Source organism: Lactuca sativa, chromosome 8 (assembly GCF_002870075.4).
Source record: "Lactuca sativa cultivar Salinas chromosome 8, Lsat_Salinas_v11, whole genome shotgun sequence".
Lineage (NCBI taxonomy): Eukaryota > Viridiplantae > Streptophyta > Magnoliopsida > Asterales > Asteraceae > Lactuca > Lactuca sativa.
This window is the reverse complement of record NC_056630.2, coordinates 19,288,313-19,301,396: the sequence shown is the minus strand read 5'-3', so window position 1 is coordinate 19,301,396 and position 13,084 is coordinate 19,288,313. Positions and strand designations below refer to the sequence as shown.

General features: G+C 34.0%; 1 protein-coding gene across 2 annotated transcripts; it reads right to left on the bottom strand.

Moving 5' to 3' along the window:
* Window positions 1-8,686: 8,686 nt before the first annotated feature.
* On the bottom strand, window positions 8,687-10,465 carry LOC111919741 (7-deoxyloganetic acid glucosyltransferase). 2 transcript variants are annotated; one of them, XM_023915325.3, is made up of 2 exons: window positions 9,811-10,465; window positions 8,687-9,726 (listed from the first exon to the last, which is right to left on the bottom strand). In XM_023915325.3, the coding sequence occupies exons 1-2, from the start codon at window positions 10,346-10,348 to the stop codon at window positions 8,792-8,794; spliced, it is 1,473 nt and encodes a 490-aa protein (XP_023771093.1). In that variant the 5' UTR covers window positions 10,349-10,465; the 3' UTR covers window positions 8,687-8,791. The 2 variants fall into 2 exon arrangements, with proteins under 2 accessions (XP_023771093.1, XP_023771092.1); XM_023915324.3 differs by having other exon boundaries at window positions 8,687-9,729; window positions 9,811-10,461.
* Between the last annotated feature and the right edge of the window lie 2,619 nt (window positions 10,466-13,084).

The following is a 13,084-nucleotide window of genomic DNA, read 5'->3' as shown; positions in this document are numbered from 1 at the left end:
TACAAAGGGAACACCAACAATTGGTTTGATGTCAAGGGTAAACATGTCGCCTTTTCGTTTGGATTTAATCAAAACTTCTTTTGTTTCCTTGTTCGAAATCAAGCTTCCTTCTTCATAAAAAAACCTGACTACAAGTGCCCACAACAAGTTGCGAAACACTTATCGAGTTGTGTTGAAGTCCTTCGACATATGCAACCCTATTTACTGTAAACTTTTCATTCGTGACTTTTCCATAACCATTGACTTGACACTTTTGGTTATTTCCAAACTTTACTACTCCAACATTCTGCACGCTTCGATAATCTCGCAAGTTTTCCTTCCTTCCAGTAATGTGATGAGAGCAACTACTATCAATGTACCATTTGTCATCATATTGCTCGTCACACAAAACCTGCAATCAGTGGAAAAATTTAGGTCCCCAAGGCTTTTTGGTTCCTTGGTGATTAGTTTAAAAAGCATTGTAAAACGATGAACCTAAAACCCAGTTACGAACTTTGGATTTTAAACTGTCATGTAGTTCCACTTTGTTAGTTAAAGGCACATAAATGAAATCATTCAATGGTGTAGGGTTAACACTAACTTTAGCATTTTTCTCTTCAGTTTGTTTCTTATTAACTTTCACCTTTGGAATAGCTCTCCATTTTCGAACCGATAGATTCGACTCCTTGGACGAAGAGCTTCCATTCGAAGACTCATTCAAATAGCTTTCATAAGCAACCTTTATTTCTTCATTTGAAAACTTTCCAGACTGATAAAATTTGCCTTTTCCTTCTAACCAATGACTGATGTTCTTGACATCGGACTTGCCTTTGACAAATGAAGCTTTACTTTGTTGCTTCAAAAAAGGGTTGGGAAAGTTAGGTTGTTTAGGTTTATATGATGAATTTTTCTTTCCGTTTACTTCCAATTTTTCAAAATTTTGTTTTGGAAACACTGGTTTTGAATGTGGTTGAAACCTATTTTGAAAGCGTTTTTGGTAACCAACAGATGAATGTTGAAAGACTTGTTGTCCATTCGAAAATCGTTGTTGACTTGGAAATTGAGGAAATTTTTTTTGTTCATCAGATGAAAAACCATTTCTTTGAGAATTATTATTTGAAAATCACTTATTTTGATGATTAGGAACATAATTCCTTGGTGGTTGAGATTTCACAAAATTCTCATTGTTTGACTTTTGAAAATTTGGTTTTGAGTTGGACTTCAAAACTAGTGGTTTACTTTTGAAAAATCTGTTTGTGGTTGACTTTTTTGACAAATCTTTTTGTGGTTGAGCGGGTGTTTTCTAAATAAAATACTTGTTTTGAGAAGATGTCTAAACTGGTTTAGACTCCTTCTTTTCAAACGATTTAGTTAACAAAACATTTTGTTTCTTTCGAGACTCAATGTTTTGCCAATACACCTTTTTTCTTGCTTTTGTTATTGAAATCCCGTTTTCTATTGAAATCTTTTCAATTTGTTCTTTGAAACTTTGAGCATTAAGATTGGGTTTTTGAGAAATAATTTCATTTGGTTGTTGCTCAACTTTTGATTTCTCAGATTTAACCACCTAATTTCTTTGTGGTTTTTGTCTTTGAAAAGTGTATGTGTTCTTTGTGAGATTATTTTCTGCAGTGCTTTGATTTGAGAAAAATCTTTCTTTCGAAGCTCTATTGTTATCCTCTTCAACAATTTTGTTGAATTGAGGTTTAACTTTATCACCATTTCCAGAGGTAACAAACACCTGATTTGGAAAGATAACATCATCTATGCATTTGAAAGTTAGATACACAACCGTATTTGATTCAAGATAATGAGAGCCTTTTTCCTTCATCATTTTGTCGAACTTCTCAAATTCACCATAAACTTGATCGACTACAACCCTAGGTATGGTTGTTTCTTTTGAAACATCATCATGACCATCATCACTGTCTGTTTGACTATCTTTGATAGTCACATGGTCAAGATCATGAACTTTCGAAGATGAGGGTTGTTCAGTGTCAACTTTAACAGAAGAGTCATTACATATTTCTTTACCCTTATCCATTGAAGTGACATTAATGACAGATAATTGGGAACAGTCAACAACTTCCTCGTCCTCAATTTCAAAAATATCATTAGAATCATCTTCGATGTCAGCGTAATTTTTTTGAGAGTTAGATGTCAGATTCTCAGTTCTTTTCAAAAAAAATATTTGTTCGTTTTTGGTCAAGGTCTCATTAACGATATCAATTAGATCATTAGCATCTAAACATTCATCAATTTTCACAACACCATCTGCATAAGACTCATTTTGGAGCTTATTCTGAGATTTTCTTTTCAGTCATAGGAAGTCGAATCTATTTTCTCAATTTCAAAAGCTAAAAAGGGAAAAAGCTTCCTATATTGTTCTTTGCTAATATCAAACGAATGATGTAAAGCAGTTAATTTTCCATATAATCGTGTAGCCGAATTACAATAAATGTTTCGTTGTTTGAGCAGAATACTATTATCAGTCCTAAGACAATCTCGATCACACATAATATTTGTTAATTGCAAATCAAGACTATCTATCTTAGACTTCTTCGACTCCAAACACTTATGAGTTTCTAGTAGTTGGGAATGGAACTTTTTTGGCATCTCTACTAGCAGAGATAAGCAAATCGTTAACATAAGTAATAGCTTCATCAAACTCAGATAAAATCTAATTATATACACTAGAGGGAATATTAAAGAATTTGAAAAGAGAACGTACCTACGAAGTCATGGGAGACTTGTGAGCAGTTGTCGAAACGAAGCACCTCCTAGTGACCTTCTCATCATCCTCTTCTCCATCTTATCTCGATGACCATATTTGATATGTCCCCTTCTCATCATCCATACCATTCGCACCTAGAGACATTTCCTTAGTCTTCGCTCTCACCTCCTCAAGCCTCTCCACGTAATAAGCTTCATCCTTGACTCCACTCTTCTTCACATCCCTCTTCTTGAGCATGTAGTTACTCACCATGTGATTCGCTCCATTGCAATAATGGCAGTCGAATCCAGAGTCTCCCTTGAGTTTTTTCTCAACCTTCGCATCCTCAGCCTTTACTTCCTTTTTCTCAGCTTTCTTATCATCTATTACATTCTTCCCAAAATAATATCCTTTCATCTCACTCCCTCTTTGCTTCGAATTAAAAGGCTTTTTGAAGAACTTCTTCACTCGATTATTCGAGTACAAAGCCACCGCTTTGTCATCAGAATTGACGATCAAACCTTCATCTTCCGAACTCTCTTTTTCAGCAGTTTCTTTCCCAGCTTCTCTTCAAGCAACCTTCAACATCGGTGCAAGATGAACACCCAAACTGTTCCTCGTTTCCTCAACGATCTCATTAACTTTTTAGAAGGTTTCAATAAGTGTCTGTAGACGCAAAGCAGGGTGTTTTAATTTTCAGTAATGGGGATCACATTAGTAGGAATATAGGCCAGTCTCCAAACTTCGTTTTCATGTGCCTTCAACACATTATAGACATCATTTAGAGAAAAGTAGTCAAAGCTTTGCTGAGTTTTTATCATCAAGATAACATTGCACCATTCCTTGCGATGTCTCATGATGAAAGTCAAGTTGAACTCCATTGTAGACATTGTAACTCCATATCTGTTGCATTTGTATATGAGTTCATTCAGATGATCGTAATAGAGATCAATGGATTCTCCTTATTTCTTCTTAAACTCGCCCAACTCTAATAGATACTGCTTAACTGAGCTTATCTTTGTTTTATTGCTTCTTTGATACTTATTATTCAGTGTGTCCCAAATCTCCTTTGAGGTATTGCAACTATGCACATCTTTGTATACCACTGGTGGAAGAGGTCCACGAAGTTCACACATACATCTCTTTTCATTTTTCTATTGTTTCTTTGTTTGTTGTGCAACATCTGGATTAGTAGCAGCAGTTCCTACATGTTGTAACACACTTGTAGAATAGGTTCCACCAGCAATGCAATTCCAAATATCTTCATCGATTATGTTCAAATAGTCCTCCATTCGATCAGGCCACTAATCATAAAACTCTGGAATCAACATAGAAATCTTTGTTGATGAACCGAGAAGATGAGATTATGAAGTCATGGTGTTCATTTTAAAATTCGTCATTGTTGTACAGAAGAATTTTGAGAAAAGCTTCAAAATATGAGATCTAATGGTAAAAACTTTCGAAAACCAACACCGAACACTCGATTTGACAAACAAAACGCAGAATCGAATCAAAACAGATGATATATAATGATTTTCAAAATCAAAAGAGCGGAAAATTTTGAATCTGGAACGAGACTCAAAAACTTTTGAAAACTTAAGAAAATCATATCAAAGTTGAATGAATCCTGCTCTGATACCAAATTTAGTGGGTTTTGAGCATTCTAGATCTAGCCTCCTAAGGATGAGATACCACGTAAAGCTACAATCTTTACGTCCATGCATGGCACTTAAGGCTTGAAATGCTAAAACAAGTTCCATTTAGGGTCTTAGCATAAAATATCTTCTATGGCTGGATAAAGCTGGGACCTTTGGACTCTAGGGACCTCACAAGGTCCAGATCTGAAGTCTCAATCTCTTGATAATCTCAACACACTCAAGGTCTCAAGGAAAGATGGAAAAAGCCCTAAAACTCCATAAAAATGAGATCTGATCAAAATAATGAGCAAGGTGGAGACTTTTTACCTTTAACAGAAGCTATAGATGAAATAACACCAGATCCAACAGTCCCTTCTCGTTCCTTGCTTTGATACTCTTATCTTCTCTTCCAATAGTGGACTAAAATGCCCAAATATTAGCTCTCTTTCTCTCTTAGCTCAATATGGACGATTAGGGTTTCACACAGGGGTGTAAGGTAGCTGTGTTGGGATTTGAGCATTCTAACACTCGTATGGTGTAAATGTAACCCTATAAACCTTGGATCTATGTTATCTCTATTATGCATGCAAATATTATATATTCCAAGGTTTCATCCTAGCTAGTATAATATGATGTATATTTACTACAAGAATCTACTAGAATGACATACCTTTTGATGAAGCTTGAAGTCTTGAACCTTTAAGAGGTTGGTGTCTCAAGTGTTGCACCTCAAATAGAGTCACAATACACAAAGAACCCTTGAAATAACTTGAGAATAAGGATACTTAGGTTCACACTTATGAAATCGGTTTGCCCTCTTTGTGTACACACACGAGTGCCATTTCATGAACCATATACCTCTTTATATAGTGTAGAGGATTAGGGGTACATTCATGTAAACCCAAATACCCATGACCTTCATTTCTATAGGATCCATGGGTTAAACACTCCATGGACGATCCATGAAAGCTTAGTCCAACCTAAATGAATTTGGCCCACCACACATATATAAAAGAGTCCATATTTAATTAGTTCCTTTATTTATCACTAAATTAATTAATTCTTGATCAATACAAATTAAATAATATAATTTCATATTAATATATTAGAACTTATAATATATTAATATAAATCACTAGTATCCTTTTTCTCATTTAGTCTATCCAATTGTTTCGATGCCATGCAACCCAAATGGACTATGCCAAGTCGGGTCGAATACATACTAATAATAATTATGGACTTAGACATCTAATCTAACAATCTCCCACTTGGATAATTCTAAAACTATTATTGCATATGACTCCAAGATCCCAACTAGCAATCGTAGCACTTAAAGCTGCTGTCGAACTCTGATCTAGTCAATGACTTGTCCATTAGATAAAGGATCATATATTCCTGCATTTTAGATATCATATGGACTGAGACATGGATTATAATCATTCTCTCTGTCCATTTGTTGTTTCCTGATTTCCGATTTAAGACGACCGACTAGTTGAACAAATCAAATCAGTCTAGGCTTGGCCAAGCACTTAGGGGTGTCATCACTAAATCATCGAGGGGCCTACAAATATCGCTTTTATCCCTTCAAGGGTAAAAGGAATTGATAAAATTCGACTTATATGCTTGTTCTACTACTTGTTGAATCATACACAAAGACATGTTTTATAACATCGAGTTACCAATACGTTTTCGTGCAATCAATGTATTACTAGCTCATATTCAACAAATCATATCTCTTGTTTTGAAGAATATAAAATATTATCGTCTCATGTTCACTCGTGATAAAATCTATGAAGTGAGTCAAATGAGTGTGGGTTTAATCAAATAGAGATTTGGCATTAATGAAAGCATGCATAGATGTTTTCCACAAGGTAATCATTTACTTTTATGTGGCATATATTCAACGATATAACAAAGCATTGCAGACAACGAATTAAACCACGAAAAGACTTGGAATTTTTTTCATCTAAAGTGGAAGAAATTAGTCAAATCTCCAACACTAAATGCATACAGGCAAAATTATACAGACCTTCAAACATTATTGTTTAAACATGAAGGTATTATTCATATAATTTTTGATTTCTTAATTTGTTTAACAATTATTATTAATTTATTCAAACTAATTTGTTTTTTCTTCACCTTTTAGATGTTTTTTATTATCTATATACTGTTTGGTTGGGGAAGTATGCTGAAAGATTTGTATCGCTGTGGACTAACAAACATGTCAATTTTGGAAATTCAATAACAAATAGAGTCAAGAGCTAATACAGCAAGCTGAAAAAACACATGGAATCTGCGAAATTTGATTTGCACAGATTCATACATGTTATTGAAAAAGTTGTATGATGACAAGAAATCGTTATCAAAGAAACTTTCACACGTTGCTTAATCAGTTATATGCCAAGGTTTAAGGATCGTATATTCGAAGTACTACAAAAACGTGTTTCAGTGCATGCCATGGATAAAATCTTAGAAGAGCTTCATCTGTCAAAAGGATTTCTACCAACTCCTGAGAATTGTGGATGTCAATTACAGACATATTTCAGATTACCATGTGCTCACGAACTTGTGATGTATGTCAGTATAGTATGTTTAATCTATTGGATTAAATTGACATTTTTATACTCATAACCACTTTATGATATTTTGTCTGTTTGACTATAGGTTCGGCTATTCCATTAGATTTGATTGATGCTTTTTGGAGAAAGCTTGATTTAAAGCCTTCTATATCTATGGAATATAGTGATCTTAATGTTGATCATCGTATGCAATGGTTTAAAGAAATATACAACAATCAACCAGATCATATCAAATACAATTATTTAACGAGGATGGAGGAGATAACAGATCCATCAACAAATTTGATCAATGAATATTCAGTTAAGAAAAATAATCGTGGACGCCCAAAAGTAAAGCCTGTCCAACATCAAAGTCAAGTTTCTTACGGATACAGTTGTTCAGACTTAAACCAAGAGCCACCACAATATAGTTCATAATTCATGAAGTTGAACGATGATGCGACCAGACATAGTTCATTCTTCATGGTTCGTATGATGAACCAATAGGTCAGTGTTCATACAACATAGACTTAAACGAGGAACCAATAAGGCAATGTTCATACCAGACAGACTTGAATGAGGATTTGATAGGCCAATGTTCATACAAGATTGAATTGAACGAGGAACCAACATTGCGACATAATTCATTATTGGAGGAAATTTCATCTATATTTCATCCATACATCACACATATACAAAATGTATTGGGTGATGGAATTTGTGGTTTTCGATCAGTAGTCGTTTGTCTTGGATACGGTGAAGATCATTGGATTTACATTCGTCAACAATTGTTAGACGACTTATTGAGTTCATATGACGACTACGTAAGAGTTTTCGTTAGATGTGATGAAGTAGTTACTTCATTTTCTTCCATTATGAAGACTAAGTCATCACCAACAAAACATTAGATGCTTATACTGTCTCATCTTGATAGCCAATAGGTTTGGTGTGATCGTTTAATTTTGGACCACTAAAGGCCCCGTAACTCTTTTTCCTCTCTGAAGAGGTCCCAAAGAGTTTCAAAATCACCAGGTCCTTACATTTTCACTTGTGTACACCAATCATTATGTAATGATAAATTGGAACACGAGTACCCAATGCCTCCCATTGCGGCATTGTGGATCCGACACAAAGCCCCGTCAGCAGCCGATTGATAAACTATGTATAAATCGTGGCTAGAATTTTATAAGCATCTGAAACCTCCTGAATGATCTTTTATGACTATATATGATTAGTTGTTGCTTATTTTTGTCTCAAATTTTTGCTATATAATATTTAAAATTTAAAAGAAAAAAAGATTGACAATGATTTGTTCAGAATATATTTTTATTGTAGTACTATTTATATTATTATCTTATTAAAAATTTTATATCATTGTTGTCTTATTTATCTTATAAAAAAGTAAGTTTGAAAAATAATAATAATAATAAAGTTGGTAATATTAATATAATGATTAAATAATAAAGTTAACAATAATAATGTAATTTGTGTGATGTTTAAATCATTTTTCAAAACATATTTCCAAAATAAATCGTACCAATAAATTGTCTAATTTTAAAAAAAAAAAAAAAATAGTTGTATTAACATATATAAACAGAGTACGTTAAAGACTAAAACATGTTACCATAAAAAAAATATAACATAGATAAAAAAAAAAGTCATATTTGTTACTATTTCTTTATAAACTATTATTTAAATAATAATAAGATTAATAGAAATTATTAATTGTAAATAATAAATAATAATTGAAAAATAAAGTTAATAAAATAATTATATTGTAATAAGATAATAAACAAAAATTAGCCAAATGATGAGATAATAAAAGTTAGCGAAAATCATTAGGTAACATAAAGTGGATGAAAGGGTATAATAAATAACCCTACATGTTGGTTCACACACACAATTCATATGGTCGAGCTCATGAGTCTTATATCATCGATCAAACGGGCCAAACTTATGGATGACGACCCCCTATCGCTTATCGATTCTTTTGCAAGATTTGCCCAAGAACTCGTGACTTGTGCAAATATATCGCGTTTTCCGTCCATGATATCCCTCACTGCCTTTTCAACAATCAAACGATCACAAGTATCTTTCATGTCAATTCCGAGCTTCCATACCTCTCCCACAAATCGACTATTTGGCTGTTGGTCTACATAGAACGGCCAACAGATCATCGGAACACCCTGAACTATACTCTCCATAGTGGAGTTCCACCCACTATGTGTCAAAAACCCACCAACAGCACAATGTGCGAGGACATCTTCTTGTGGTGCCCAATCTACAATGCACCCCATTTCTTTCGTAACCTCCAGTAGCTGACTTTCAACTTGAGACTCGTCGTACCCACCTGTTATTGACCCTGGACGTCTCACCCATAAAAAGGGTTTCCGACTATTAACCAAACCATGCCATATTTCGAGCATTTGGTCAACACTCATGGTTGAAAGACTCCCGATACTGATGTAAACAACAGTTTTTGGTGGGTGTTTGTCGAGCCATGAGAGGCAAGTTCTATCTTCCTTCCAAACACTGTTTGATAAAGTGGTTTCTGAGGATTCCGATGGCGTGAGTTGAGCTTTATGGAGAGCGTGTAATGGGCCTATGGTGTATATATTTGGACAAAGCTTTCGTATGTATGGGAGTACAAGAGAATCCAAGTCATCGAATGTATTGAGTATGAGACCTTGAGCTCGAGGAAGGGTTTGAGCTTCTTTTAATGTTCGTTGAATTTCAGGGTCCGATATGTCATTAATACGACAAAAAGCAGCAAGATCCCGTTTTCGGAGAATATGTTCCATTCCGGGGACATCTTTAACCAGTTCATCTAAATCGTTCTCTACTGAAAAACAAGAAAATGAATAAAAACGTTATTCTACATTTATATTACGTCTTTACTTTCAGTTCAAAAAAAGTACGATACCTTTAACCGGAACATGGCCAGCTTCAATAAGAGCAGCAAGATTGAAATGAGAAGTCCACAAGCAGCATGGACTAAGGGTTGCAAAGAAAAACAGAGGAATCGACGTCTCTACCGCTACTTCCACAGCAAAACTATACACCTCATCGGGTATCATCATCGTCACTGGATGCTCCGATCTCCTACTCAGGCTACCGGAAATCATCATCTCCCGGAAAAGTGGTTTGGTCACAGCATCTATAGCTGCCATAACTTCTTCAAATCGGTCTCCGGTGACAGGGTTTTCATCCTCGAGTCCATCAGGGATTGTCTCAAATTTGAAGTTTGGGTAGCGGTTGAATCGGGATAAGACATGGCTGTGGCGGAGGAGTGGGCGGTGAATGTGATCGGTGTTGAGGAAGGTGACATGGATGCCGGAAAGACAAAGGAGTTCGGCTAACTTGAGAGCGCAGTTAACCGGGCCTTGGAATGGTATGGGAAAGATTAGTACATGAGGTTGAAGAACATTTCTAGTGGGGATTTCGTGATGATTTTGGTCCATTTTCGAATTGATCTGGATCTTTTTTATCTGATAATGATAAGGTAGTGATTAATCAGTATGAAACAAGTTGTATAAATTGAATGTGAGTCAACAAGATAATGTATTTTAAACATTGGAAACGTCGAAAAGTTGTCAAGATCCATGCGAGGAAATCGATTTCTGCTCACCACGAGACTGGAAAAGCCACGCGAAGGGCGGACTGGGTGGTCCCAACGCAGACTAACTATAAATTGTATTTTAAATTTACATATTGTTAGACCTGGCAAAACATGACCCGACACGAAATTAACGGGTTAGGGTCAGAGATTTCGACACGTTTATGTAAACGGGATGACACGATAATTAAACGGGTAGGGTTAGGGTCAAGACTTTCAATTCGAAGATGACTCGAATATGACCCGTTTAATTATATATTAATTATTATAAGTTTCATTTTTTTTTATAAATATATTATATGTTATAGACTTGTAGTGGACCAAACTCAATAATTACAAGTAATATTAAAATTTTCAAATTTACTTAATTTTAGTCATCCTCACGGCCTATCCATTTTGCTCCACAACTTTAACTTTTTTCATTTTTCCTTCTAAACTTACTATAAATTTTGTCATTCTATCTCATAACTCTAGTGTTTCACTTTTTCCTTCTTGCCTCCACAACTCCTACTTTCCAACCTTTAAAATATTTCAACCCGACATGATACAACATATTTATAAGGTCTAAACCTTAACCCAAAACCCGACACGAAAATAAACGGGTTGACACGGCACGACATGATAATTAAACGAGTCGGATTAGGATCAAGCCCTGTCAACCTGTTTAATGTCTTGACACGACACGACACGTTTGCCAGGTCTACATATTGCCATTTGCATGAGCACGACAAAATATGTTTGCGACAAATATATTTTTTAATATATATATATATATATATATATATATATATATATATATATATATATATATTCATTTTAATATATTCGTTATACTTATCTATACCTATAAAAAAATTGATTTTTAAAACAAGAAAAAAACTAATATTAAAAATAAAATTAAAAAGATAGTAAAAAAAGATATTTAAAGTAAAAAGATAATAAGAAAATAGAAGTAAAATGAAAAAAAACACTATTTTGACACTACTACACAATGGACTTTCACCCACAGAAATTACCCACGGACCAAATCTGTGGGTAATTACCCACACATTTGCCACCGATTTTCCACGACTTAAAAAACCATAATTTACAAACTACTTCTCACAAATTACACACAGATTATCCACAGAAAAAAATCTGTGGAAAATCCGTGAGAACAATATTGCCATCACCCACGTCTTACCCACGGATTTTGGAAAATGGGAAACATTTCTGGTCTGTGGGTAAAACATGGGTGATTTTCCACATATTACCCACAGAAAAAGACTTTTTTTTTTTTTTTTTTCATTTTCATCCCTTAAACGTTGTTTTTTAGTTCCATATTTCTATCGTTTTACTAAATCAATGATTTCTTTGTTTCATTAGTTTATTATACTCATCCATATACATATGTATGTAAATAATAAGTTGAAAAAACAAATGATATATTGGTTTATAAAGTATGTATGCATATATGTGTATAATAAGTTGATAAAACAAAGAAATACATTGATTTATTAAACATTATAAATGATAAAACAAACACAATAACGTTAAATGGTCAAAAATGGAAAAATTATTTATTGTTGTGGGAAATATGTGGGTAATTATCCACAGATTACCCACATACAATAATCGTTTTTTTATTTTTCGACCCTCAAGCATTGTATTTTCGTTCTATATTAGATTTGTAAATAGTTTTTTCAATAACCCCATTTTAGTAAAAAACTCCTAGATTAGTTATACCGAATTTTTATGATTATTTTCTATAATAAACCTAATGGTTTTTCAAATCTTTTTATGGCTTAGTGTTTCCATCTTAAAGTTTTATATATACGTTACAGAAATAATAGCACAAAAATATTAGTGGTGTTAGATATATTACGCTTTGATTTCACATGTAGTCATATATATAAATATTCATTTTTGTATATTCGTTATACTCGTCTATTCTTAAAAAAAGACTGATTTATAAAACTAGTAAAAAATTGATATTAAAAATAAAATTAAAAAATAGTAAAAAAAGATATTTAAAGTAAAAAGATAATAAGAAAATAAAAGTAAAATGAAGAACAACATTATTTTGGTAAATATTTTTAGAACTATACTTGGTAAATAGTTTTTTCAATAACTCCATTTTAGTTAAAAACTCCCGGTATGAGTGGTTTTGCTAACTCCAATACCAGAGGTTTCAAACACACATCGATTTTCAAGCGTATATCGATTTTGTTCACCACCATCTTCTATCGATTTGTGTTCACCGCTCCAGCGGCCATCCCTATTCTATTATATTGTATAATAGAAATCCTAATCGTTATTATGTATCAATTTTGAGATTAACCACCACTGATTTTGAGTCGGTTCTTCTGTGTTTGCTCTGGGTTTCATCTACGACTCCTTGATTTTGTGTGGGGATTGATCGACTCAACCTTAGAATCATCGGCTTACTGTCTTTCCTTAAATCGTGCACCGCATTCCCTCAAAACCATCTGACTACTGACTTGAAGAATCGATAGAGGAGGAAGCAATGAAGCAGGAGGTGGCGAAAACCGACGGTGGAAACTGGTTCTTGGTTACAGCCTTCTTCCGATTTACAGACGAA

Bases quoted from the DNA above. Each gene is read 5' to 3' on its own strand.
- LOC111919741 (XM_023915324.3), bottom strand. From the start codon at position 10,348: ATGGACCAAAATCATCACGAAATCCCCACTAGAAATGTTCTTCAACCT. The intron at 9,730-9,810 runs GTATCGTACTTT...CTTGTTTTTCAG, and splicing joins TGGCCATGTTCCGGTTAAAG to TAGAGAACGATTTAGATGAA.